The sequence below is a fragment of the Durotheca rogersii genome, assembly GCF_024521655.1.
Source record: "Durotheca rogersii strain YMJ 92031201 chromosome Unknown GGS23scaffold_3, whole genome shotgun sequence".
NCBI classification, from domain to species: Eukaryota; Fungi; Ascomycota; class Sordariomycetes; order Xylariales; family Xylariaceae; genus Durotheca; species Durotheca rogersii.
The window spans coordinates 2532543-2557350 of NW_026251234.1; the positions used below are offsets into that span (position 1 = coordinate 2532543).

The 24808-nt window shown below is 55.7% G+C and overlaps 6 protein-coding genes across 6 annotated transcripts; 2 read left to right on the forward strand and 4 right to left on the reverse strand.

The window, feature by feature from the left end:
- Positions 1 to 5244: 5244 nt before the first annotated feature.
- Positions 5245 to 6981, forward strand: GGS23DRAFT_302615 (uncharacterized protein). The gene is made up of 4 exons (XM_051512730.1): positions 5245 to 5836; positions 5899 to 5982; positions 6047 to 6211; positions 6281 to 6981. The coding sequence occupies exons 1-4, from the start codon at positions 5449 to 5451 to the stop codon at positions 6877 to 6879; spliced, it is 1236 nt and encodes a 411-aa protein (XP_051375751.1). The 5' UTR covers positions 5245 to 5448; the 3' UTR covers positions 6880 to 6981.
- Positions 6982 to 8158: 1177 nt separating this feature from the next.
- Positions 8159 to 9559, reverse strand: GGS23DRAFT_302629 (VMA21-like domain-containing protein). Its single transcript, XM_051512731.1, has 4 exons — positions 9326 to 9559; positions 8975 to 9135; positions 8754 to 8845; positions 8159 to 8559 (listed from the first exon to the last, which is right to left on the reverse strand). The coding sequence occupies exons 2-4, from the start codon at positions 9076 to 9078 to the stop codon at positions 8420 to 8422; spliced, it is 336 nt and encodes a 111-aa protein (XP_051375752.1). The 5' UTR covers positions 9079 to 9135; positions 9326 to 9559; the 3' UTR covers positions 8159 to 8419.
- A 914-nt stretch (positions 9560 to 10473) lies between these two features.
- Positions 10474 to 14539, forward strand: GGS23DRAFT_302766 (SNF2 family N-terminal domain-containing protein). The gene has a single exon (XM_051512732.1). The coding sequence runs from the start codon at positions 10604 to 10606 to the stop codon at positions 14345 to 14347; it is 3744 nt and encodes a 1247-aa protein (XP_051375753.1). The 5' UTR covers positions 10474 to 10603; the 3' UTR covers positions 14348 to 14539.
- Positions 14540 to 15412: 873 nt separating this feature from the next.
- GGS23DRAFT_615754 (Protoporphyrinogen oxidase) lies at positions 15413 to 18002 on the reverse strand (the record flags this gene model as incomplete). Its single annotated transcript, XM_051520736.1, has 3 exons — positions 15413 to 16667; positions 16732 to 17397; positions 17484 to 18002. 3 exons carry the CDS (start codon positions 18000 to 18002, stop codon positions 15612 to 15614), a joined length of 2241 nt encoding a protein of 746 aa, XP_051375754.1. The 3' UTR covers positions 15413 to 15611.
- Positions 18003 to 18848: 846 nt separating this feature from the next.
- Positions 18849 to 20441, reverse strand: GGS23DRAFT_593775 (uncharacterized protein; the record flags this gene model as incomplete). Its single annotated transcript, XM_051518072.1, has 2 exons — positions 18849 to 20001; positions 20056 to 20441. 2 exons carry the CDS (start codon positions 20439 to 20441, stop codon positions 18849 to 18851), a joined length of 1539 nt encoding a protein of 512 aa, XP_051375755.1.
- A 963-nt stretch (positions 20442 to 21404) lies between these two features.
- GGS23DRAFT_302844 (cytochrome P450 52A11) lies at positions 21405 to 24438 on the reverse strand. Its single transcript, XM_051512734.1, has 3 exons — positions 23673 to 24438; positions 23092 to 23602; positions 21405 to 22938 (listed from the first exon to the last, which is right to left on the reverse strand). The coding sequence occupies exons 1-3, from the start codon at positions 23836 to 23838 to the stop codon at positions 21996 to 21998; spliced, it is 1620 nt and encodes a 539-aa protein (XP_051375756.1). The 5' UTR covers positions 23839 to 24438; the 3' UTR covers positions 21405 to 21995.
- Between the last annotated feature and the right edge of the window lie 370 nt (positions 24439 to 24808).

The window sequence follows — 24808 nt, forward strand, 5'->3', positions numbered from 1 at the left end:
CTTCTGGTTCCTCTTCTGCCCTCCCCTCGCCCCCATCCGGCGAGGGGAGGGAGAGGGGTAGGCGGTGACGACGCCTGGTCCGGCTTATTGTGACAGAACTTCGTATGTGGTGTGTAAGTGGCTTACACGGCACGCCCACACACACGCACACACTTACACACCTCGCTTGCATGTGCCGCGTCGCTCGCTGGTTAGAGCCGTCTCTCTCTCTCTCTCTCTCTCTCTTCTTCGTCTGGGATGATCGGCGCAGATCACCGCCACCGCGTCGCCGGGGAGGTCGAGGCGCAACGGTGGCTCTCATCAGCGTCGGCCGCCCGCCGGTTTCTCCCCTTCTTATCCCTCGATGTCGGCAGTATGACGCAGCGGTAGAGCGTGGGCGCGAGCCAGGCTGCGGAGGTCGGGCGAGCGCCGTTGGTAGGTGAAGGCTAGGGGGCCTACCGAACTGCGGCACTGCGAGTAGCGGGTGCGACGTGAGAAGATGCATCACCGCTGCGTCTCGCTGGCGTATGGTCGTAGTTGTCTAGGTTCCTAAGGTGCCTGCAGGAGTAGGGCAATTTGCGCGTATATAGGTAAGGCGGTATATAGGCGCGTATCTGCGTGCAGTCGTGCGCGGTAGAGGCGAGCTATGTACGGCCGGTCGGTATTTGATTCCCTCGATACCTCCCCCACCTGTGATGTAAGCACGGTAGGTAGTTTTATAGGTACCTACGTTGTAGATCTGCCCCGTAGCGCGCGGCGTCCGAGGGAGCTTGGTTTCCTGCCGATTTATGTAGGTAATGTACTCATAGGTAAGGTAGGTATGTATTGTGGGAACTCATACATATTCTCGTCGTAGACCTGCCGTGATGTTTCTTCCTTCTTTTGCTTCTGCTCTCTGTCTTCTACTTTCTCTAGCCTCCATCCTCTTCTACCTGGCTAGCTCCGGTTGGCTAGGCTAGCCAAGCCAAAGCAAGGGCGGCAGCGCTTGACAAGAAGCCCTTGTGGCCGGGAGCGACGGATGCAACAAGAAATGGATCAATTCTATGCGTATAATATGTGTATGTGTGTATGCACGCTCTAGGTAGATATCGCCTAGTACGTCCGCCGGGTCCTGGATGAGGTAAAGCTGTCCCTGCTCATACGTAGGGAGTGCATCGCAGTGTGCGGGTATGACGGGGATGGAACTCGATTGGCAAATGCGGTCGCCCCAACCCGCTTTGGCCAGCCGATATCTCCATGGGGTCTAGGGCTTGTTTACATGTCAGCGTGGCCTACCATTTTCTTCTCGTTCTCGTTTCGTTCTCTCCCCTCCACCCCTCTCTGCCTCTGCCTCTGCTCCCTCCCTCTCCCTCTGCCAAGTTCTGACCCGAGACTGATGACGGCTCTGTGATAGTATTCCTCCGTAACCCGCCCCCCTGGTCGGTCGACGATCGAAGCCAGTAAGCAGCCCTCGTCACTCTGGAGATACTTTAGAGGTACCTATGTAACAACCACTGCGACAACCAGCTGCGCATTCGTATGTCATGGGAAGTCGTGTGCGGATGGAATAGGCTGGCGGGAGAGGAGAGACGTAGAGACGTAGGTATGGTAGCAGGGGCAGATCCAGTCGTGGGCATAGCCTTGTGTCTCGGCGCCGAATTGCGGTGGTCTGGACCCGCGAGGTCCGCCTCCATCGTCGCTCAACTCTAATACGAGGTTACTTCGCAACGCCTGACCGGCTTTTGTTCGAACGCAGCGAGACAAACCTCCTGCTCTCTTACTACGTGCTACTATTCTTATCTCTCCTTCTCTCACCCTCCCCCTGCCCGCTCGAGTCCTTTGTCTCCCGGCGCGGTCAAATATCGAACCTTGTCAGCAAAGCGTAGAAATGACAACCTCAGCCGGGATGTTTTCTACAGGTTCTCGTTGCGGAAGAAGTTTCGCCTGTAGTTTCCCCCCCCCCCTCTCTCCTAGGATCCCGCCTCTCTGTTTTTCGTCGTTCTTCTCTACCTTAAGGCACGGTACCCCTCCAACATCGGTTAGCACGTGTGGATGGATGGCGCCGGATGGAATTCGTATTCCCCATGCTGCCCTTCTCCACTTCCGCTTTTAGGCAAGGGGCAGTTCAAGATCGGTCGATCACGGCAAGAAGGCCTGTCGATTGTGTGATTCGCCCTCTTGTTGTCGTTCTGTTGGCTGTCGAGCTCTTCTGCGGTAGGTACCTGTGACCGCCGAGAGACGTGACCTATTGTATCTTGAGGTTACCGCCCCGTTTCTACCTACTAATACATACCAGTATGCACATAGGAGGCATGGGTGCGTCTATATTAGGTAGTAGGATAGGGAAAGAAAAAAACACGATGGTGCCGTCACCCTCCATTATCTGTCGAAAGCACATGCAGCGTGCATACGGGGAGGTACCTGGGTGGGCGCCCTCCCTAGGTACGTCCATACCCACATACCTACGGAGGCAGACGGTCTGGGGCGACCCGTGGATTGTCGATTACTAGTAGGCAGCCTGGAACCGTCTACGTTAGGTTGTATGCTGCCACGACAGCAATTGAGCGGAAGACGCTTGAAGAGACAAGAGAGCGCGCTGATCTCTGACTTGGCGCGAACTCCGCCGCGCACAGCTGAGCCACGGTCCCGACTAGCGAATGCTGGACAAATGACGCCTGCGTCTTTGCTCCACTTAGGGCCTTAGCTCTGCCGTACGGGTACCTCCTTAGGTATGTAGGTAGGTAGGTTAGACAGATAATAAGAGGTACCTACCTACTCAAGGGGACCTCAGCTAGGAGGTGGCCGACCTACCTAAGGTAGTGCTGTAGGCTAGAAGGTGGGCGTGGAGTAGGTACCTAATCCAGCAGTGTGGAAAGCATGGAAACGCGAAAGCTCCCAGGTGGGGGGGCTGGACGCCCACCCACAAATACACGTACACACGCACACACAAACATCAAGTGCCAGTGAGTGTGTGCGTAATGCATGCATCAAGTATAGGTTAGTTAGGTAGGTAGGTGGGTGGGTAGGTGGGTAGGTAGGTAGGTAGGTAGGTAGGTAGGTGGGTAGGTACCCAAGGTGGGTAGGTAGGTGCCCGGGTATGTGGTGGCGTACTGCGAGGTCGCTATCCCATGTCAGGCGGCGGCGGGGGGGGGAGTTAAGTAGGTACTTATTCTATCTGTCTAGGGTGTATAACCTACCTTAGATGCCTTAGGGAGGTACCTAAGCTACGGTATGTCCCCTGGCCGCGAGTGAGCGCGATTCCTTTCCCGACGGATCGAGGGGTTGGCCGAACGATGATATCTGCCCAGCCATGACCCCTGCCGCTTTCTCGATCGACACGGCAGGGGGTACGTACTTAAACGAACCACGTACGAGGTACGTATCGTTACATGGCGCACTCGACATTCGTCACCTCTTCACTGTCCCTTGTCAGGCCACACAAGCTGATAATGCATGCATCTTGCGAGTCGCCGCCCACCCGCCATACCGCAGTACGCCGCAGAGGAACACCTATCGACGCCTATCCCTAAACCCCATTCTCGAAAGTCGCGCCGATTCTTGGAAGAGACCGAGATCGACCGTTGAATGCGATTCTTCCAATCCCCCGCCTCTTGCCTCTCCCTCCTCTACACTCACCCTCATCCTTTGTCCTCACCACTACTACCACCACCACCATAAGCACTCGCTGTAAAATGGTTCTGTGATCTCTTCCCCCTCCCCCTTCCTCGTCTCGTCTCCCGGCTGTCACTGGCAAGCTGATGTCTCTCGTTTTCTACGGCTCTCCTTCCGTCGTACCAGATCAAGCTCGGTTTCCTGAATCATCCCGACCTCTGCCGAGTGCTTCTCTAATCGTATCTCCCCACCGGCCTTGATGCCACCTGGTAGCCATCCTACATTCCTCGGGACAATATATGTCACACGGGACCCGTCGAAATCGGCGATCCCATTCCGCTCTTCGCAAGAGGCCCTGCAGAGCTACCGGCAGCGTCGAGAGTTGCAGCTTTTGACAGCCATCCTCCACTTTGCTGTCCATTTGCTTTTCTCTTCGCCGTCCTCCCCCGGCCGAAGAACGGGACAACGCAACGCAGGGACGGGGCCAGCTCCGTGATCGTCGTTTCCAGACTGCTCCTTACTTGACCTACGCAACGAGCGTGTTCGCGAAATCGTCCCGGAAGAAATCCCCAAATTCAACGCTACTAATCTCCCATCGCCAGCTTCCCGTTACACGTGTAGGCTGTGCCAGCAACCGCCTCGAGACACCAGACAAACCCGGCCAGTCGACCAATCGAATTATCCTGCCCCATTCAGTTAAATTCAGCTCCGCGGCCTTAATTACCAACCCACACCCCAAGTGCCCTTTAGTCTTGCTATATTCAGAGCCAAACCAACCAGAGCACAAGGCCGTCGCGTGGCTTGCTGCGTCACCTTAAATTCACTTACACCGCATATCGTGTGGTTGCGTGAAGTTTTTATTTATCTAAGTGCTGTAGAGAGGATCGCCAAGGCGTCGGAGTTGATACGTATTGTGCAATACCTGCGACAGACGGACCAGATCTGGTTGGTGTTCGGTGGCCTAGTCGGATTCTCTGATTTAATTGGAGGTCTGCAGACAGGCGCAGACAGACAGACGGGGGCGTCTGACGAGGCAACGTAACTGCAGACCGTGTGGTGCTGCTCAGAGGGGGGGCTCTCTCTTTGTCCCCTGTCTCGCCCTCTTTTTTTTTTTGTTTTTTGTTTTCCTGGCTAAGTGGTATATCCCCCAGCCACGCGAAACCTCACATCCTTGTATTCGGCTCACCCTGAGACGACTAATAAGGCTCGGGGGGTGTCCTACCTAATCCGCCGATCGCCCGCTGATACCTAGCAATCCACAAACCCACATCCAAAGAAGATAGCAACCGCGCCGGATTCTCCCACGATCCAACCAGCTCGCACGCTCCCAGGGTAGCGCGTACGTACTACGCACAGCAGCTCGACTACGCAGGTCGCGACCTGGAACAGGATCGTCGACACCGACAACAAGAAAGATAACACGGATTTCTTAGCGTCAAGCCACCGGCAGGGGTAGCTCTTCCGATACATCTGCGTTTTGGCGCCTCCAGCCGACCAGCCTGAGCCAGCACGGTGCTGACGGATTCCCGGCCGGCGCGTAGGTATCTACTTACGCGGAGCTATCTCTGCTGTTCGTACCTGGACCTGGCAGGGGTTTACTGCTCGTTATCGCATAGATCGAAGGGGGTACATACATACATACATACGTATCCACGTACCCACGCACACATCCCGGCGACTCGGAGAGAGGCGAAGGTATCCAGCCCGTCCGCACCGTCCGCGCAACAGAGCGATTTCCCAACGAGATTACACCTACGATCGTTTCCTTGCATATCGCAATTCCGTCTTGGTCCACTTCTCCCGACCCCACCGGCGACGCCCATCATCTCCAGGGATTCAGAGTGATAAAACACGGTTTCTACCCGCCCGTCTAAGACAATGGCGTCCGGCGACTACAGTCGCTCATTGCCTGCGCCGCCGCAGCAAGGGCCTTACTACGCTGACTCCTACCAGTCGCCAGCTCCTCCGCATCAGCAATACCAGCGACAGCAATACCGGCAACAACCCGCACAGTCAGCACGGCCCGAGCAGTCAGCGCGGCCGGTACGGCCAGCACCCCCAACATCTCAGCCGTCGCAGTCGGCAGACCCGCAGAAACCACATCGGAAGTCGAGGGCGTTTAGTTTTCACTCCGACAGATCGCACAAGAGCGAGGGCAGTGCTTCGCACCACAAGGTTGACCTCCATGAGACGTCTGCTGAAAAGCACGCAAGGAGACTGCACGGCAAATCCGATCCCTTGATGGCACTAACTGAATCAGAGCCGGGTACGTCTGGACCTTCACGACCGAGAGCGATATCTAATAGTGCTGACGCGGATTTATTATAGCCATGGACGCTCAGGACGGGGGCGGGATCAACCCGGCTCCTCTGCGGTCTATCCAACACAAGGACGTCTACGGTAACCCAATCAGTACGCGCTACTCTTCTTCGCATGTCGATGACCCCCTTCCCCCTTTTGCTAACTATCGCTCAAGCCGACCCCGACCGATCAAATCCTACACGAAGCCGATCGGAGCGACCGTTGGATACAATTCGAGCGTTCGAGGCGGCCATTGACGGCGGATACAACCGCAAATCAATGTTGAGATCGGAGTCGGAATCGGTACTGAATTGGGATCGGCGAGCTAGTTATTACGGAAGTAGGCAGTCCCTCTCGTTTTGCCTCTGCCCTAAATGCGTGGACATGCCCTAACATAGGATTTTACCAGCCACTACTACACCCCGCTTCCCTCAAGACAGCTACTACGGAGCCCGATCGAACTCTGCCCCCCGACCGGAGAGTGCGATGTACGATACTAGACAGTCGGTGGTGATGAGTGGCCCGCGAGAGGGATATCGTGACGGTAACAACCAGAACGGAAGAAATAGGTATGCACGAATGCAGTCGGATCCGTACATGAACGGCCGTGGGCCTGTCGATAGGAACGTCTACCCTATGCCGAATAACCATCGATCATACGAGACGGTCGCATCTGGCTCTGGCAGCGGAAGCACGGGCGAGCCGGCAGGATATCAGACTGATCCGACTAGCAGCGACAACAGCTCCATTGATCGCCGTCTGCCACCGAAACGTCAAGAACCTGCCAACGACTACGGTATTGATTTCGGACAGCCGTCGCAGGCTCCGAGTTTAATTGCCGGTAACGGCTCGGCGCCGCCGCCGGCGCCGCCGCCATCCGCTCTTCGCAGGGATAACGGCGGTCTATTGAGGAAATCGTCGAAAGCTTCAGCTCCTAACGGGGGCTCGCAAGATGGTTCCAAGGCGGAGAAGCGGAAGAGTTGGTTCAAACGATTTAGCAGATCTTAGGGTTGACTGCATCTGTGCGACGACGAAAATGTTTCTCGTTATTAATTTCCCGAGATACCCTCGTCTGTACAAAAGTATGGCCGGTAGCCTCACGACGTGATCCCCCTCCAAACAACTACTCTACACACACCCTCGGCCGCGACGGCATCTCGGACGATAACAAATCACGACAACGGACGGAGGTTGTTGTCTTCCTATCCGAGATGACCAATGGCGACGACGCTCAGGCCCCCCGAGCGAAATTTCTACTTGGGAAGGTTAAGCCCAATCGGGCTAATTGTTTACGCAGCCAAGCAATTCAGTTGGCTACTCGGCATCTCAGTTCGCGAACATGCATTCTACGGACCATGGTAAAGGCGGCGTTACACCGGGAAGATAGCATCGACGGGGAAGGGAATGATATAGTCACGAAAGCTAGGAATATATGGAGGGTTCAGGCGAGCTTTTTTCGGTCAAGCAATCCCGTTGTTCCATCCTTAATACCCCCCCTTTTTTTATTTGTTTACTCTTCTCACAGACCCCCAAGCATGCGGGACATGCGCTTCCCCCCTTCTCTCTGGTGGGGGGTGGTGTATGCAGGAAAAAAAAAACGAAAGACCGGATAGGCACACAGGCACTCAGACGGGTAATGGGGGTGGCTTGATATTAATAATAGCCCTGCGGAGGGTGTTGTTGTTCTCTAGAATAGGAACTTCACAGTTCACTCTCGACGTTGAAATCTGAGGGTGTCTTCTGCCTGTATATGTGGCGGTTTGATGTGACGTCTGACCATGCGAAACCCCCCCCCCCCCTTTTTTCCCGGAGGGGAATTTGTACCGGATAACTCGCGAGCCGTATCGTATCGCATCGCAAGGGATAAATAAGCGAATGTGCCTCCTCTCCTTGGGTCTCCGTCGCTCTAGGCATTTGTTATCCCGCTCTCTCATTTTTTCCAGCACATAAAACGGTTTCAGGGCAAATGCAAATTTAACGCAGCCGCAACGCCTGCGTGGTTTGGTCTGTGTGCATATATATACCATACCACCTGCTGCACGGACGCTGTATGGCGTCGCCACGCCTCATCTAGAGGGACCTAGCCAGGGGTTCGGGTTTGACATAAACGGTATCCTACTATATACGTAGGCATGACGGCGGCGTGCGCGTAGTAGCTAACCTACCTAGCTAGCTAGCTGAGCCGGCCGGCTTTCCAAACATTGGCAGTATCGCTCATTTCCTGTCGTGCGCGCGGTCGCGGCTTAGCCAGCTCCTAGCCGGGCATCAAGGACTAGTGGTACTGGACTAGGCGAGTAGGTTGGGCGGATTAGGGCGTCCAGTGCCACTGCCTCCTTTTTTCTTTTTTTTTTTCTTTTTCCTCCCCGTTTTTCTCCTTTGTTCACGACGAGCGCGCGGGCGTTTATCGGAAAGTATCCGACTAGTTAGGATAAATTGCGGCGGATGAGGCGAGGCGAGGTTGCTAGCGTATTTGAACGGACGATATACACGGGTGGAGCGGGCCGGGGAGAGGGGGAGGACGAAGACCGCCGAGCGCGCAGGCATACGCCTACTCTTTCTTGCCGATCTTCTTCTTCCTCTCTGCCTCGAGCTGGTCCGACTGGTCCTCGTTCATGGCCACGATGACGTAGCCGACGAGGACGACGTTCGCCATGATGGCCGCGAGGCCGCCCGCGTACGTGGAGTTGCCTTGGTATCACGTGGTGGCGGCGTTAGCGCTTTGGCGGAGAGGGTGGGTTGGATGGATGGATGTCCGACCACAGGAGGAGGGAGACGATGGGGGAGAGGAGAGAGTTAAAAAGGACGGGACGGGGCGGGTTGGGTGTTTAGCTACGTAGCTGGGGGGTAGCGGGGTCGCATAGGGAGCTTTCGTCTCGTCGTACCGTTGAAGAGGTTGTTCACCGTCAGGAAGTAGGACCCGATGGGTATCACCACCATGCCGATGGTGAAGATAAGGAGCTTCATGATGACGTCGCTGGTGACGGGGACATCATTAGCCACCTATCTCTCTCTGTCGCGGTAATGAGGAAGTATGGGCTAGGGAGGACGGGGGCTAGTAATGATAGCAACTCCCCCATCCCGCCCCTCGACGCGGCCTGCTTACGTAGGAACCGCCGGCGCAGTGTTACTCGCGGGAGTGCTGGCGACGTCATCGTCGTCCCGGTCGAGGATGGTCTTCTCCGTGGAGATGATACGACGGGTTGCCATTGTTGTTTCGCCTTTTGCTTTCTCGTAGCCTGGTCTCTCTCTCTCTCTCTCTCTTCACTGTTCACTCGTCAGTCATTCTGTCGTTCTGGATCTCGGGTATTTAGGAGCTCCGGAGGCGGCGAGTGTGTGGTCGGCGGAGGACTTGACTCGAAGCTGGGGTAGCCGGGGGCAGCGAGGCCTTGTGTTGCGGTTCGTTGGCGAAGCTGGCGCGACCCGATGAGTCTCGGGGGATTGAAAGGTGGCTTACCCAGGTACGGATTTGAGGTGAGGATAGAACAGCCTTATGAACCGGAGGCTACGGTGGATAGGTTCTGGGAGGTGAGGCAGGTGCTGTGCTGCTAGCGACAATTGAGTACGAAGGAGCTTTGACTTCCACGGCTGCTGCCACGAACAACTATGGAGGTATAGGTACGTTCTACATGGACTTAGTGATATAGTTAAATCTGCAGTACCCACCAAGTCTAAAATCAATTGGCTGAAGTTCCTTTGAGCTTGTACAGCCATAATATTACCTAATGTACCTACCTTAAAGTAGGTACCTCAGGTACCTATCCTAAGTCTGGGGTTGGTACTTGATCTAATGTATTCGGGCCCACGTAGGTACCTCCTATATACAGGCACATATACCAGTTGTTCCGTCTATTTCTTCTTTCACGTCTACCTTGTCTACCTTGTCTACCTCCTTAAGGTGCAGGTGGCTTCAAAGCAGCGTGACAATGCCAGCCGAAGAAACGGCATCTTTGAGTTGGCTACTGTCGGCAAGATATATTTGAGGGCATCGCGACCGCCACGCTCTTCGACGGGTTTTCCAATGGGTCTGGTTCGATCCTTGAGCTTCGTTTTTTCATGCCCTCTCACTCCGGATTTGAGAGTGCCATCCAGCAGCTTACCAGACAGGGTCTTTTCTGCCAGATACCTGATCGACCATTTCAACTGTTACCTCGTGTACCCCGGCGCGTCCCGTCGACGCGCTTGGCCATCAATTAAACATTCCCCACGTCAGCTGATAGCGCGCCGTGGTGCAAGCCCCTTTAGCCCCCGATTTTTCCGCGTCAACGCGCGTGTCCACTTTTCCCGCCCAACGCCTAAAAATTCGAGGCGACAAGGCGGCACACAACCAACTCCCACACTCCTCTCACTACGTCTCGATTCTTCGCGTGAACAGTCCTCTCTCTACTGTTTGCCTCACCCTCGCTATTCTGTTAACCGATGCAAATCCGAATGCCTCCTTAAACGCCTCTTCGAGCACCACTCCTTCGTATAAGCATTGCCGTACTCGTTATCGGGCCATTCGCTCACCCGGTTCGCCGCCTTTTCGGGAAGTTCTGGGTATCGCTTCTACGTAGGGTTGACGAACGGGACCGGCGCAGGCCTCTCCAGAATAGGAGCATATCCTGGAAGGCCTAACTTACTAGTACCCTTCACAATTGACGGTCGCGCGAACGTGGCGGTGTCCCTCACCTGGTACTGTTTGTTATCAATCCGCCGATAGAGGTTGCATAGCCATTCCAACCACCTCCCCAATATGGACCCCCGTAGGGCCCAATTCGGTGGCCGACCGCAAAGCTCTAAGGCGCCGGTCACCGAGATAGACGACGATGACTTCGACGAGCTCTCCAACGACGTCCCGTGCTCCTCGCCGTACTTTACCCAGCCGACACAAATCGTCGATAGAGCTACTCAGCCTACCCAGATCATAAACCGGAAGACGCTAAAGGCGCCGTCGTCACCTCCGGCGCCTAGTACGCCAAGTACCGCAATCGAAGTGCCAGCCTCGTCGCCATTCCAGCCCAAGGGTCAAGCGAAGCATTTGATAGAGTCGCAGAAGCAGCCCGAACTAGCAAGGACGATTGGCTCGCTCATAGCTCCGGCGGGAACTTCCTTTAGACCACCCGCGGTAAAGTCGTTATTGCGCAGAGCCAACGGGCCCTCCACCAATAAGAAGAATTACTTGGAGATCTCTGATGACGACCTATCTGAGGACTATAAGAAGCATGACAGTTCAGATGATGGTGATATACCCACAAGGGGAGACATACGACCTTCTTTTATCAAGGATAAGACGGCAAAATCGACATCGAAACGAGAGACTTTGTGGCCGTTGAAGGCGGATATTGCGTTAACTGATATACGTGATATAAGGCTGCGGCATCTAACCCATCAGGTGTACAAGATCGTGCAGGAAATCAAACCTGAAATCACGATCCAGGCGTGCAAAGATGCGCTGCAGAAGGACGTGAGTTGGCGTGTCTCCAAGGCCGTCGACGTGTTGACCGGGAGACCTGCAAAAAGTCAACTGCCCATTAAGCTCGACTATATGACCGGCAATGGCTCCAAACCCAGCAGTCGTTCAAAGTCATCGACAGGGCCTGGCCGCTCTCAGAACACGCTCAGGAGTTTTCTTCACGTTCCCGCCTCCACAAACTCGAGCAGATCCTCCTCGCAAAATTCATTTTCCCACACGAATAACTCATCATCAACTTCAAACCACCCTCCCTCTGTTCCATCCATTCAGTCAACTCAATCAACTCTTTCGTCTGCCTCTACTCGGGGCCTAAAGTCGAATAACAAGCTGCGGCGTAAACGCCTCGTCCAGGGACGCAGAAAATCACCTACGCCACCCGAAGTTTTCTCACTCCCCTCATCGCCCCCTTCTTCCATCACAACCCCCATCCGCTCAGAGTTTGACTCGCCTGCTTTGATGTCGGGTTCTGGTTTATCTCCCGATTCGGATGCGGTCCAAAAACCTCGGCGACGACTCGTCCGCGGCCGCCGGAACGTAACCCCTTCTATTCCAGCGGTTGACTCAGACTCGGACCCGGACACCGATACCGACATCTTGGTAACAACTCGTTCTCTCAAGCGAGCTGCTGCTGCTTTGGGGAATGACGTCCAAGCTCAATCTGACGCCCCCGCGCGTCCCGAGAAGCGTGCCAAGAGGCAGCAGACCGACTCTGGCGCCCGCTCTCGCAAGAGGAAGAGCGAGGAGGACCTAGCCGCCCTAGCCGAATCTGACAGTATCCCGCGTCAGAAAAAGGCGAAGAGCAACTCAAACCCTCAATCTCTATCCCGTAACCAGAAGGCATATGAGGGACTTGAGCCTATTTATAATTCGTTGGACTCTGACAACGATGAGACCCCGGAGGATCTGGTCGATGGGGTGGAGGAGGATAATGGCGTCCTCAATTATCTCAACTCCTGCACCGCTGAGGAACTTGGACGCATGACCGGTATGGTTGCCGATGCCAAGCTCATGGTGTCTTCGCGACCATTCAAGAGCCTCATCGACGCCGAGAAGGTCTACCGGAAGGACAAATCTAAGTCTAAGACCAAGCGCCGACCCTCCCCTGTCGGAGAAGTCATTGTGGAAAAGTTGACTTCCTGGTTCCAAGCCTGTGACGCAGCTACGGCGGTGATCACGGAGTGTGAAAAGCGAGGAGTCGCCTTACGGGAGGCTATGTCTACCTGGCCGCTGGACAGAAACGGTGAGCCGAAGCGCAACTCTGAATCAGACTCCGAGACGCTTCCCGAGCTTCCCATCTCCAAGAAGCCCGAGCTGATGAGCCAATCTATCGAGTTGAAATCATACCAGCTAGTTGGCGTCAATTGGATGAGCCTTCTACACTCGAAGGGCTACAGCGGAATCCTCGCCGACGACATGGGTCTCGGCAAGACATGCCAAGTCATAGCATTCATCGCTCATCTGGTTACGTCGAAGCGCGAACCTGATACTAGAGCCCCCTGGCCAAACCTGGTCGTTGTGCCCTCCAGCACTTATGAGAACTGGCTCTCAGAGTTTGAGAAATTCGCTCCCGGCATAGACGTCCTTGCATACTATGGCGCACATCGCCGAGACATCGACCCCAGGGCGTCTCGTGAATACCACGTCGTTCTGACGACATACTCCCAGATCGACAAGCGAGAAGAGGATTTGGAGTGGCTGCAGAAACTGAAGCCCTACGCGGCCATCTTCGACGAAGGCCATAAATTGAAGAACCAAAAGGCCTTGGTTTACCAGCAGATGATGCAAGTCCCTACCAAGTGGCGCCTTATCCTCAGCGGCACACCGGTGCAGAACAATTTGAAGGAGCTCCTCACACTGCTCCATTTCATCGAGCCGAGTCTATTTGAGGAACAATACTTCGAGAGATTAAGCACAATTTTCGAGACGAAGGTTGCGAACAAGGATGTCCATAATTTTGCGGCCCTCGCCGAAGGACGGGTCGGTCGTGCGCGAACAGTCATGGCACCTTTCATCCTCCAGAGACGCAAGGACGATGTTCTGGACCTGGCCAAGAAGGTCGAGCGTATTGAGATAGTCGACATGCACCCTCTGCAAAAGGTCACATACGACCAATACAAGGACAGATATCTTCTACCGAAGGATACCAAGGGTACTAAAGCTGCCAAACCGACTAGAGAAGCACACCCATACATGCAACTCCGAAAAGCTGCGATCCATCACCAGCTGTTCCGACATCATTTTACGGATGAAAAAGTCCGGGATATGGTGAATATTCTATGGAAGAACTGTTCTGAGGAAGAACTTGGCGTTCAAAGCAAAGAGGATCGTCATAAAGCCCTCCTACTACAAGAGATGATGACCAAGTCGGACTTCCAACTGCACCTTTGGTGCAAAGATTTCCCCAAGTATATCAGCCACTTGGATATCCCAGACCGTTCTTGGGAGGAGAGTCCGAAGGTACAGAAGTTCCTCGAACTCATTAGAGGCTATATAAAGACAGGAGACAGAGCTCTCGTATTCAGCCGATTCGAGATGGTCATTGATATACTACGGGAGACACTGCATTCTGCGAATATTCCTTATTGTGAGCTTACTGGAGCCATGGAGACAGCTGAACGATTCCCCGAGTGCCAGCGATTCACAGAAAATACGGATATACCAGTGTTCTTGCTGACCACCGGCGCTGGAGGCACAGGCCTCAACCTAACCGCCGCCAACAAGATCATTCTTTTCGACCAATCCGACAACCCCCAGGACGACGTACAGGCCTCGAACCGGGCACACCGAATCGGGCAGACTCGCGACGTCGAAGTCGTCCGCATCATCACTCGTAACTCTGTCGAGCGGTTCATCTACAATTCCTGTGTCAAGAAACTCATGCTGGCCGCTCGCGTGGAGCGAGACCACGGAGCCGAAGATGACGAGGAGTCAGTCGAGGAGCAATGTCGCAAGCTCATGCTTCTCGAAGAGGAGGATCATGCCGGCACCGACGTAGAGGCGGTTGCCCCGTCCCAGGAAGCTTAGTCTGTAGCTCAGCTCGGACTCATGCGAGCCAGGCAGCTTCACGAGAAGCTGATCAGGGCAATATATACTTAATGCGACATCACCTATACCAAAATCAGAACCCCTATCCTCTCTATCATCACCGCAGATACTTTTTGACGGAGACAGAGCTCGCAAAACCGTTACATGTACAACAGTCTATACGAACATCCAACCTAAACACGCTTTGACAGATGCGGAGAATGCTCCCGTCCAAAGCCCCTTTTTCTCATACGAAATACCTCGATCTCTTAGAAGAGAAATAGACTCTCCATTGTCGCCCAACCGACAATCGTGCTGCTGAGTGGCAGCAAGCAAGCCGTCACGTATGTCTTCACGAGCAACTTGGCGTAGACGGACGATAGATGAATACATACATCCATGCGATATATACACACCGAAACACGCCCGCACAACCCTTAATCCCTCCCCGAAATAACCGTCCACCCTTCCATCATCATCTCTTCACCCCATATCGCCACTATTCACGGTCGAGAGGCACACTCGCTCCACCAGAGCCCCCCTTCTCCCTCCACCACCTCTCGTCTCTCGCACGTCCCCCGGAGGGACGGACGTCTGCCCCGAGACAGGTCGAGCGGGACAGAAGCACTTCGACGCGATAACCACTGCTAGCATCACACATGGGAGGCTATAGATCCTTTAGACGCCCATAGACCGCGCCCCCTCCCCACCCCCCAACGCAATAATATATTGTCAAAAAGGCAGACGGGGATCCCGGACACGTAATAGCGAATGGGAGCACGGCAGAGTAAAACAACGCTAGAGGAATAGAACATAGAAGAAGAAGAGTCAGTTCTCTGGCTCGCCAGGTAGAGAAATGATACCATTTGCTTTTCCCAAAAATAGGGCCGTTCGTAGAGAGCGACAACGTCCGTGTCGTATCGAAGTGACTGTGTGACTATCTCGTGTGCTACGTGTAGGCATACCCGCCGGACCCGACCTACATACAGGCAGAGGGAGAAGGATAGTGGTGGCAATGTAACGTACTTAGGAGAAGAAAAAAAAAACCCTCGACATTGTCGTGAACCTGGCCCCCACGCCGAACAGCTCTTAATTTATGCGCACGCCCAGTAGGCGCACTCTAGCATCCACCAACATACCTATATACATTTGCGCGACCAACGAACAAACACCCTTAGGAACTCTTCTCTACCGTCGCCTCTTCCTCTACTCCCCCCCTTTTCCCTTCCGTCCTACCGCCACCCGACCCGCGGCTCTCGAGGACTCACGACCTCTCCCCCTTCCCGTCGGCCTTCTCGGCCTGGCGCCGGGCTTCCTGGTGCAGTTTCTCGAGGAAGGCGGGCCAGGAGGTGGGGCCGCCGTAGCCGGGCTTCGTGCTGGCGCCGAGGAGCCCGTACGGGCGGCCGGTGAGGTCCGAGGGCGCGATCCAGTCGGTGAGGTGGCCGGCGGTGAAGCGGTGGAACGCGTCGGCCGTCTTCTTGAAGTACATCTCGTCCATCGGGACCGCGATCAGCGTGTCGCTGACCCTCTCGGTGAAGCCCTCGAGCCCCGTCTGCCCGACGTGGTCCGGCACCGAGGGCGCGTCCGCGGGCGAGCCCCCAAACCCCCCCCCCTCCTCCTCCTCCTCCTCCTCCTCGAGCGCGAAGTCGGTGAACCACGTGTCGAGCCGGTCCGGCCGCCGGAAGAACGGCGGGCCGCGGCCCCGCGCCACGCGCATCCCCGCGTCGAAGCCCGCGCGCATCGCCGGCACCACGCCTACCGCCGTGTAGCTCGGCCCCGCGACCGTGAGCTGCCCCTGGAAGGCGGCGAGGAGCTCGTAGTGAGCTTTGCTCATGCGCTCGCGGTGGCCGACGTAGTGCTGCGGTATGCATTCGCGGCAGAGGCGGGCATTGGCGACCACCGTTTCGCTGGGGTCGATCCCGAGGTGTCGCTGTACGGCTTGGATGGCCATCTGCTTGGCCATCTTCTCGCTGGGGAGGAAATCCCAGCCATCCCAATAGTGGCCGCCGAGCATGACCGTGAGCTTTGTGCCGGGAATTTCGTCGCGCCACTCTATACACGAATCGAAGATTACGCCCAGAACACACTCCTCGTTATTAGGTGTCGTGGTAGGGATGAGGTAACCGAAGCCCTCCCTCCCCTCGAGGAGCTTATGGTTCTTGAACCACAAGTTGACAACCATGATGGTCACGGCATGGGTACCGGCTAGCGAAGGTAGTATGCCTTTAGGCTCGACTATCTTGGCAAGATGTCCAGAGAAAAGAGTGGAAATAACTTGATCGTAAGGCTTCGTCTCCTCCGGGGTGCCGTCAGTGGTTACCTGAGAGAGAGAGATGCCGTTAGCATTTCGACCTGCCCCCTCAGGACGGGCTCAAACAATTTACCAACACCCGACCGTTCTTATGAGCCACGGATATGACAGGGCTATTAAGCTTCACTGTCACGTTCTTGCGCTTTGCCAAGTCTTGAGCCATGCTATTGACGAGGCCTAGCACTCCGTCGCCGAGGGTCATAGTACCAAACTGTGCTGCGTGTTCCGCCATGGCAATAACCTTGAAACGATTGTCCCCATCCATGATGTCGTGTAGGAGGACCCAATCCTTCTTCTCCACTAGCACCTCGGAATCCGCGGTCCGGGCTCTCAGCGTCCGCCACACGCTGTCGAAAAAGGAATGTTTCGTGCTCAGTTTGTTGATGTCCCCACCGTAAATACCGTGGATGGAAGCAGAGATTACGTTATTGACGATACGATCGTCCCCAAACACCTTGCTCCAGAATTCGCCTATGGACTCGTCCCGATCCAAGACCTCTTTGGGATCTGCACGGAGGAGCTCTTTGTGGTAACGCTGTGTCAAGTAGAAATTCACGAAAGACTTCCAAACTCCACGAGATACGGGCTCCCTCAGAAGGCGGAGATAGGAGGTGATGGTTTGGGGCCATGTGGCTGTGGTACTTGGTACCCCTATAAGGCGATCTGGGTAGTATATGAAGCGACGCCCGTGGGCTGCGTTGCTAACCCTGATTTCTAGATTCGTCCCCAAGCCGGCTATCTGCGGGCAGCGAGGACACGCACGTTAGCAGGGCGGGGACCAGCTGGAAAGAATACGGAGGGAGGTGAGTATCTATATAGACCGACCACGTCATATAAAACTAGTTCGTTGTACTTGGGAGACGTAGGACCAGTCTGAAGCACCCGAGGACCGTGTTGGAACAGGACCTTCTCGAACCGGCCCTCGCCAACCGATTGTATGCTTCCCTCTATCCAGCCGCCGAGCCGTTTCGAACTCTCGTACAGCGTGATCCTCACGTTCGGCGGTGCGTAGCGGGACAGGTAGTGAGCGGCGGTCAGTCCGGTAATGCCGCCGCCGATGATGGCGACCTCGCGGGGTTTGCCCTCACGGCCGCCCTTGGTACTAACTGTCGCATAGGCCCGCCCCGGGGCTTGTGCAAGCTTCTCGAGCCGGGCGTAAGCCGCCTGCAGCCTGATTGGCCGTCGGCAAGCTGCTAGCAGGCTCAGCGGGCGCGCCGGGGAGCCCCCGGGGAGCTTCCCCGACGTCGTCGTCGGCGGGGTCGATCGGCGGAGGGTACGGGTGGCATTGCGATACGCGTGCCTGGGAGCGGTTATAATCGCACCCTCTGTGCGTTTGGGATTCATTGTCTGCGTGCGTCAGCCGGCCGTGGCGGCGGCCGTTGCATGTTGAATCCGCTGCGGAAATGTGCGCGAGGTCGAGTGGCACGATGGGTCGGGCAAGAGAACGAACGGGTCGAGCGAGAGAACGCTGGGGTGGTTCAGGTTACGTCGGGGGACGTCAGGTATGCTAGGTACCTAACGTAAAGGTGTATGTAGGTGATGCAAATAACGGGTATAGATATACCCATGGATTGAGGTTCTTGGCTTAGGCAGATATGACCTCTATACTGCATACATGTCTAGTACTACGCAATACGTTCGAATGTTATAGCAGAAATATGTAGGTACGAGATTGTGCGATGTCCTCATACCAGTATGCGAAGTCGTAAACACTACAGTACAGTCCCGTTGATACCGAGCTAGAGATGCTCGTGTCTCGCACGAGAACACCTATAGGCGGGGCCCCTCGATGCGTATATAAGACACGCCCGAGGAGTTCCCTACCTCCACCTCACCCTAATATACTTATATATCGCCTTCATGTGTAGGCAGGCAGGAAACATTGGCCCTCCAAGAAACAGTCAGTCACCGTAGAAAATGAAGAAATTAACTGACAAACACCATCTTGTTACAAATCACAAAATGCATTGGGTATATTGCGATGCTCTCAACTCCCTTAGCTTTTCCTATGACCAGCCTAGCAACTCCTGTATGAAATCTATACGACGAACCATCGTGCCACTCATCTGCTACGCCGCGTCATGTCTCCGCCCGGATCTCAGACCCATCATTTCATCCGGTCCTCAGCCTGACTAACCATTACAAATATCATGTCATTACTTGAGTCCCCCTCCCCCCCCTCGCTCAAGCTCACATCACATTCTCGCCCGCCGCGGCCGGCTCCTGGGATACGCTACCCTCCGTCCCGAGACCTTCCGTTCCAGGCATGACAAACTCCTCGGGTCCGCTCTGGTTTACGAACTTCCTCTCACTAACGTGTTCCCTCGCGCCATCAGCCGTCCACACCTTATCGTGGAACGTGCCGCGCTGGCCTTCCTCATGCTTATAGGGACAGAATCGGTTGGTGCAGGGTTTGAATTTGCACATGGTCGTAACGTGAGCGAATTTGCATCCTTCTACTGCGCAGTCGCCGCCATTCCGGCAGGGAGGCATGTCTGGATGCTTGAAGGGGCAGCTCGGGTTGGTGCAATTGGGGAAGAACTTGCACTCTTGCTCATTCTGGTGTGCGCGCTTGTTTGCCGGGGAAGGGTGACGACCCACACACTTCCGATTCTTGCATGCCGCGCCGTACATACACGTATCGTTAACGTCGATCGTAGTGTTCGGTGGCGCCGCCGGAGATTGGTGGGCGAATTTGCACTCTCGGTTGGTACAGGCCAAGTTGTATTTGCAGACAGTGGTGTCGGGATTAGGTGGTTCGTGTCTCTGGATCATGTCGACGTCCTCGCCTGCGGCCCCAGTCTCGTTGGTATTGGCCTGAGCTGCCTGGTGTGGCCTATGACCGTTCACGGGACCATGGCCATGGCCGCCCCGTCTGCCGCCTCGCGGCTCCTGGACGCGATCGAAAAGCGACCGTCCTTGGTGGGGTCGACCGGCCTGGCTTTGCTGAGCAAGCTGCTGCTGCAGCTGCATCATCATCTGATTCTGCTGTTGGAGGAGACTGTAAATCTGCTCCTGGCCCCCAGGCATCATCCAATTCATGTCGTTTACACCATTCATCCCTGGTGCTCCGGGGACGGGAGGCATACGGCCGGGCACCTGATTCACGTGTGCGGTGAAACCAGCGGCGCGGTTGTTCACCATGCGATTCGGACGGCCAAACGCACCCCTCGGTCCGGTAGGAGGCGGCCGGTGGGAATTGATGCGCTCGTTACCGTTCGCTCGGACACGATGCAGGACCGAGTCGTGGGTGCGGTCCATGGCCTTTGCCATCTGACCGAGAAATCTCCTCTCTCGGCCACCCCTCTGACTAGAATTTCGCATGGACTTGGGGCCTGTAGGACTAGGGAATGTAAGTACAGGTGGTGCATCAACTGGGAGGGGAGTGGCAGCATACGCAACCAGTTCCGGGCCATCGGTAGATATGCTCATTTCCATGTCCTGGTCTGCGGAAGAGGCAGCATTCTGAGAAGGGCCGGCGGCATTCTCCAATTGAGCTGAAGCGCCGTTGAGCTGGGTGTTGAGAAGGGCAATCTGGTCGAACAACCACTTCGCAAAGTCGCGTGCGCCCGGATCGTCAGGTCCGAGACTGAGGAGGTCCCCAGCGAGCTCTGCAGCGATCTGATCTTGGGTCTTGCCGTTGACAAGCATGAGGATAATGTACTCCGAGAGCGCCGAGTCATCGGCGCCACCTGTCGCCCAGCCCACCTCCACCAGCTTTGGCTGGATAACCACGTTCAAGGCATCCGCCAAGGGCGTGTTCATGGCTACCTCGATAGCCATCTTGGGGAACAGCTGGTGGCGACGTCTGGCGTGGGTTCTGGGAGGGGGTGGAAACGAATGGCAAGAGTCGGTTGAAATGCGAGAGTTCGAAAGGAACAGGTTCGCGTGGCGTGCGGCGTGTCGTGGATATGACCTGGAAGATGAGCGCGGTGGCGACGAACAGAAGCCGGTGCTGAGGATTGCGGATGCTTGACAACAACTTCTGCTCTACCTGAGGGCCGCAGCGAGGGGGAGAAACGCGATAAGGAACGAGGCTTGGTGGAGGGCTGGGACGAGGTAGGAGAAGATGTTGAGATGCGGGAATGACGTTGTCGTAGATGTAAGAGAGAGATCTGGAGGAGGCCGGGCGGAATCTGGGAGAGCAATTTCCCATGGCTAGAACAGGGTTTGACGCACCGCCACACAGTACATGGCGATGTACATAACCTCATTCACCATGCACCTGATTGGCAGCGGGCACCTCGGTACCCACTGGCGGGTTACACCTGCCAGACTTGCAATAAAAATAGGTACATACCTACTCATACATGTGTATAAGAGGTACACTCGGCAGCGTAAGTACCTAACCTAAAGATTACGCTGGTAATTGAGCACCTCTAAGGCGGCTCCCAGTGTGACTGTATCAGATGCCTAGGTAGGTACCTGGTACCTAAGCTTGTGGCTTGCACCTGTGCACATCAGAAGGAGGTAGGTACCTAAGAGGGAGGTAGGTACACATGAGTAGATGGGCAAAAATTAGCAAGGAAAGACCATCAAAATCTCGTGTGAGAAGCTCCATCCTAAAGAAGGAAATGCCTTCGTCTTCTAATGCCCCAGATTTTAGATAGACGCAGCAAGAATCTCAGTATTGTCGTCGGCGCCTTAGGTACCCGCCTACTGATCTCAAGCACTTTCAAAGCTGTCGGACAGCTAGACAATGTCCTAGCAGAGTTGTTATACGAGAAGATGGTACAGAGAAGAAAGTAGAAGAAGTACGGCCAATTCCTTGTAGTCTCTGGGGGTTGCTTTTTTTCTCCAGGCCTCAGAGCAATATTAGTAGCGCATGACGTGCACACACACACAGCTTCTTGCCTCCCTCTGAAATGTGCCAGATAGCCTTCCGGCCCGAGACACCGTACTCACCTAATAGCAACCTCCCCCTTCCCCTTTCCCCCTCTCTCTCCTCATCTCCCGAGAGGAAAGGAGGGAGCTAGGTGGGCATATGCACACTACTCCCACCACCGAGGCGGAGACGGCGAGGAGGAGAAGACGAGATCTGGTATCCTATAATTCGAGGTATTTGAGAAAAGCCAAACTAACGTGTAGGTACAAAGATCCGGCATTTGCTGCTAGCTTCGGGCCCCTCCCTTGCTATATCCAACCGGCATCCGGCCCAACTCCCAAAAATAATCGCAACCACAGTTTTCCAAAAGTAAGGAGTGGTTACCTGCAACAACCTTTGCCTCCTCTGCGTGTGAGTATGCTCCCCTTCTCTTCCCCGTCCTCCTCTCCTGCATCCCAACGGAGCCGAGGTCTCTCACCCGACCCTTACCTAGGTACATCTTCGCTACGCACTCAGCCGGTCTTCGCCGCCTCCCACAGCGCGACCTTGACGCCGTCGCCGGGCTGGATCACGATCTCGGCCTTCATCTTGGGCTTGCCGCCGTCGATCTCGTACATGAGGTTCTCGACGCGCTCGTACCGCTGGAACACGCGCGTCAGCACGTACGCCATCTCCGTGAGCGCGAACTGCTGCCCGATGCAGATCCGGGGCCCCCCGTTGAACGGGATGTAGTGCCACGGCTTCGGCTGCCACTCGAACCACCGGTCCGGGCTGAACACCGCCGGGTCGATGTACCGGCCCTTCTCGCCCGACGGCGGAGGGTAGAAGTCGGCCCGCCGCTGCATCACGAGCGTCGAGTACCCGATGGGGTCGCCGGCGAGCACGGGCAGCGGCAGGGTGCCGTCCGGCCCCCCGCCGCGCGGTAGCGTCGTGTCCCTGAGGGCGGTGCGCACGTTAAACGGCACGGCCGGGTAGAGGCGCAGCGTCTCGTTGATGACGTTCTGGAGGTACTTCATCGCCTTGAGATCCTCGTAGGTCGGCGTGTGGTTCGGGTCCGGCCCGAGGCGTTCGATGATCTCGCGGCGCAGCTTCTGCACGACCTCGGGGTGGCGCCCGAGCTCGTAGAAGGTCCACGACAGCGTCGCCGCCGTCGTGTCGCGCCCCGCAAGCAGCACGGCGATCAGTTGATCCCGCAGCACCTTGCGGTCGCGTGTAAACGAGGCGAGTTCGTGCAAGAACGTGTAGTCGCTGTCCGATTTCGTCTTGGTCGCTAGCTCCTCCGCGCTCAGCCGCAGCGCCCGGTCGATGTAGATCCCGCAGAACTCGTTCACCAGCTTCAGCCCCTGTCGGAACGTCCGCTTCGGCACGAGGGCCGTCAACGGCCGGCTTCGCGCGATGATGTTCTGCACTCGCTGTACCTCGTTGAACGCGTCGGCGAAGGGTTGGCGAGGGGTGCTGCAGATGCGACAAGTTCATATCGCGCGTAAGCCATGTGTGTCCACGTTTTCTTCTTCTGGGTAACACCCAAATCATTTGAATGTGGGGAGGAGAGGCACGTGTGGTAGAGGGGGAGGGGGAGAAGGGGACGGAGAAAAGGGGTTGGCTCACGTGAGTGACTGCACGTCCATGCCTAGCAAGAAGTCGGTGGCAACGTCGAGAGTATATCTGAACAAGAGCTCGCTGATGTCGAAAGGCTTGCCGTTGCCGGCTTCGATGTCGACCTGCTGCGTCTCGCCGTCGAGGACGCCGCCGTTGGCGATGGCTTTGAAGAAGGTTTCAAGGTGAGACTCGAAGCAGTGCAGGTCGCTGATGCGCTCCCTCGAGAACTGGGGCCTGAGGAGCTGCCGGCTGGCGTGCCAGCGCTGGCCGTCGGTGGTGAATATGCTGTCGCCGAGGAACTCGGACCAGTCCTCGTGGAACTGCTCGCCCTTACCGAAATCTTGGAACTGAGTGGCTAGGATGGCCTTGATGTTCTCGGGGTCGGCCGTCATGATGGCACGGATCCCCATAATGTGACTCTCGACCGTGTAGTCGGGAGAACCATGCATCAACTCGAGGAACATCTCGTAGTTCTTGTGTTTCATGGTGGCAGTAACCTGCCTCTGAATCAAATCCACACCTAACCGCCCCTCTCTGTTAGAGAACCACTTCTGTTTTTTTTTTCGGCTACGCAGTGCACGTAGGCTTACCAAATGGCAGCGTAGACTTGGCCCGGAAGCCGGGCACACCCAGACGCCTCAGTCGAGTGCGCCGATCGACCGTGACGTAGACCCTCCATGCCACGAAGACGAGGCCAACGAGGATGAGGGCGGACTTGGCGGACGCATGATCCAGCGCAGCCTCGACAAAGCCCATGGTAGCGCGAGGGCGGGCGGCGGTCAGCAGCAGTCCTAGATATCAACAGGCAGGAATCACTATCGCCGTCTTCGTTACGCTAAGTCGATAGTAGTCGGGAGAAGGGGAGTTAGAAGGGTGATGGTGAAGTACGGAAATGGAATCGGGTGAGGCACGCTTTTATCTAGGTATAGAGGGAGTATGTCAGCCCATCGGTGCAGAGGATCACCAATGGACTCTAGGTAGTTTATAATGGGCGGGCCGAGGCCAAGTTTCGAGGGGGCGGAGGCCGTCAAAGCTATGGGGCCCGCGGATAGCGAGCTATTTATTTGGCTATGTAGGTCGGTAAGGAGGACGATTCGTGACTAACAAGTCTCGATGCATCTCAGCTGGCTAGGATGCAGGTAACGTACGTACCTTCGGTACTGAAGCAGCGCTACGGACGGATGTGACGGGATCGGCCTGTTGCCCGAGAAGGCTAGGTAGGTACCTACCTAAAGCCGGCCAGCGCAGGTTATAGGCCAGCCTACTGATGATCCCTTACCTATAACTTGCCCCAACCTCTAATAGCCGTGGTAGTGATGGTGGCGATAATGGTGGTAACTTACCTAAGTAATCGAACAGCACTCACCTTAGTCTATTGATGGAGTTCTACACGTAGTTGGGGTATTTTAAAATGACCTCAGCTGACAGGATCTTGAAAGAAGCCGTGGCCCGCTTCAAGGTGAGCTATAGGGGATCAATTGGGCCGGTGTATATCAGGTGAACGCAGAGCATTCTTGGCTACCTACCTACCTAGGTACTACTTCACAGTATATGCCCATACGCACGTCTCTTACACGCCGGATACTTGATGAACTCCGTCCGCCGACGGGCTCGGATGGATTTGGGTCGGAGGACGCAGTAACTGTCACATGTGCTGTAGGTTCCTACCTATAAGGGCACTCGACAATCTGCGGCGGGCGATCCCCCGGAGTAGCCTATCAGCCAA

What these genes read in the sequence shown, in the direction of transcription:
- GGS23DRAFT_302615 (XM_051512730.1), top strand. Translation starts at nt 5,449, where the DNA reads ATGGCGTCCGGCGACTACAGTCGCTCATTGCCTGCGCCGCCGCAGCAA. An exon ending in ACTAACTGAATCAGAGCCGG is followed by an intron (nt 5,837 to 5,898) that starts GTACGTCTGGAC and finishes GATTTATTATAG; the next exon opens with CCATGGACGCTCAGGACGGG. An exon ending in CGTCTACGGTAACCCAATCA is followed by an intron (nt 5,983 to 6,046) that starts GTACGCGCTACT and finishes CTATCGCTCAAG; the next exon opens with CCGACCCCGACCGATCAAAT.
- GGS23DRAFT_302629 (XM_051512731.1), bottom strand. Translation starts at nt 9,078, where the DNA reads ATGGCAACCCGTCGTATCATCTCCACGGAGAAGACCATCCTCGACCGG. An exon ending in ACTGCGCCGGCGGTTCCTAC is followed by an intron (nt 8,846 to 8,974) that starts GTAAGCAGGCCG and finishes CCCCGTCACCAG; the next exon opens with CGACGTCATCATGAAGCTCC. An exon ending in GGTGAACAACCTCTTCAACG is followed by an intron (nt 8,560 to 8,753) that starts GTACGACGAGAC and finishes CGTGATACCAAG; the next exon opens with GCAACTCCACGTACGCGGGC.
- GGS23DRAFT_302766 (XM_051512732.1), top strand. Translation starts at nt 10,604, where the DNA reads ATGGACCCCCGTAGGGCCCAATTCGGTGGCCGACCGCAAAGCTCTAAG.
- GGS23DRAFT_302844 (XM_051512734.1), bottom strand. Translation starts at nt 23,838, where the DNA reads ATGGGCTTTGTCGAGGCTGCGCTGGATCATGCGTCCGCCAAGTCCGCC. An exon ending in CAAGTCTACGCTGCCATTTG is followed by an intron (nt 23,603 to 23,672) that starts GTAAGCCTACGT and finishes AGGGGCGGTTAG; the next exon opens with GTGTGGATTTGATTCAGAGG. An exon ending in ATGGACGTGCAGTCACTCAC is followed by an intron (nt 22,939 to 23,091) that starts GTGAGCCAACCC and finishes TCGCATCTGCAG; the next exon opens with CACCCCTCGCCAACCCTTCG.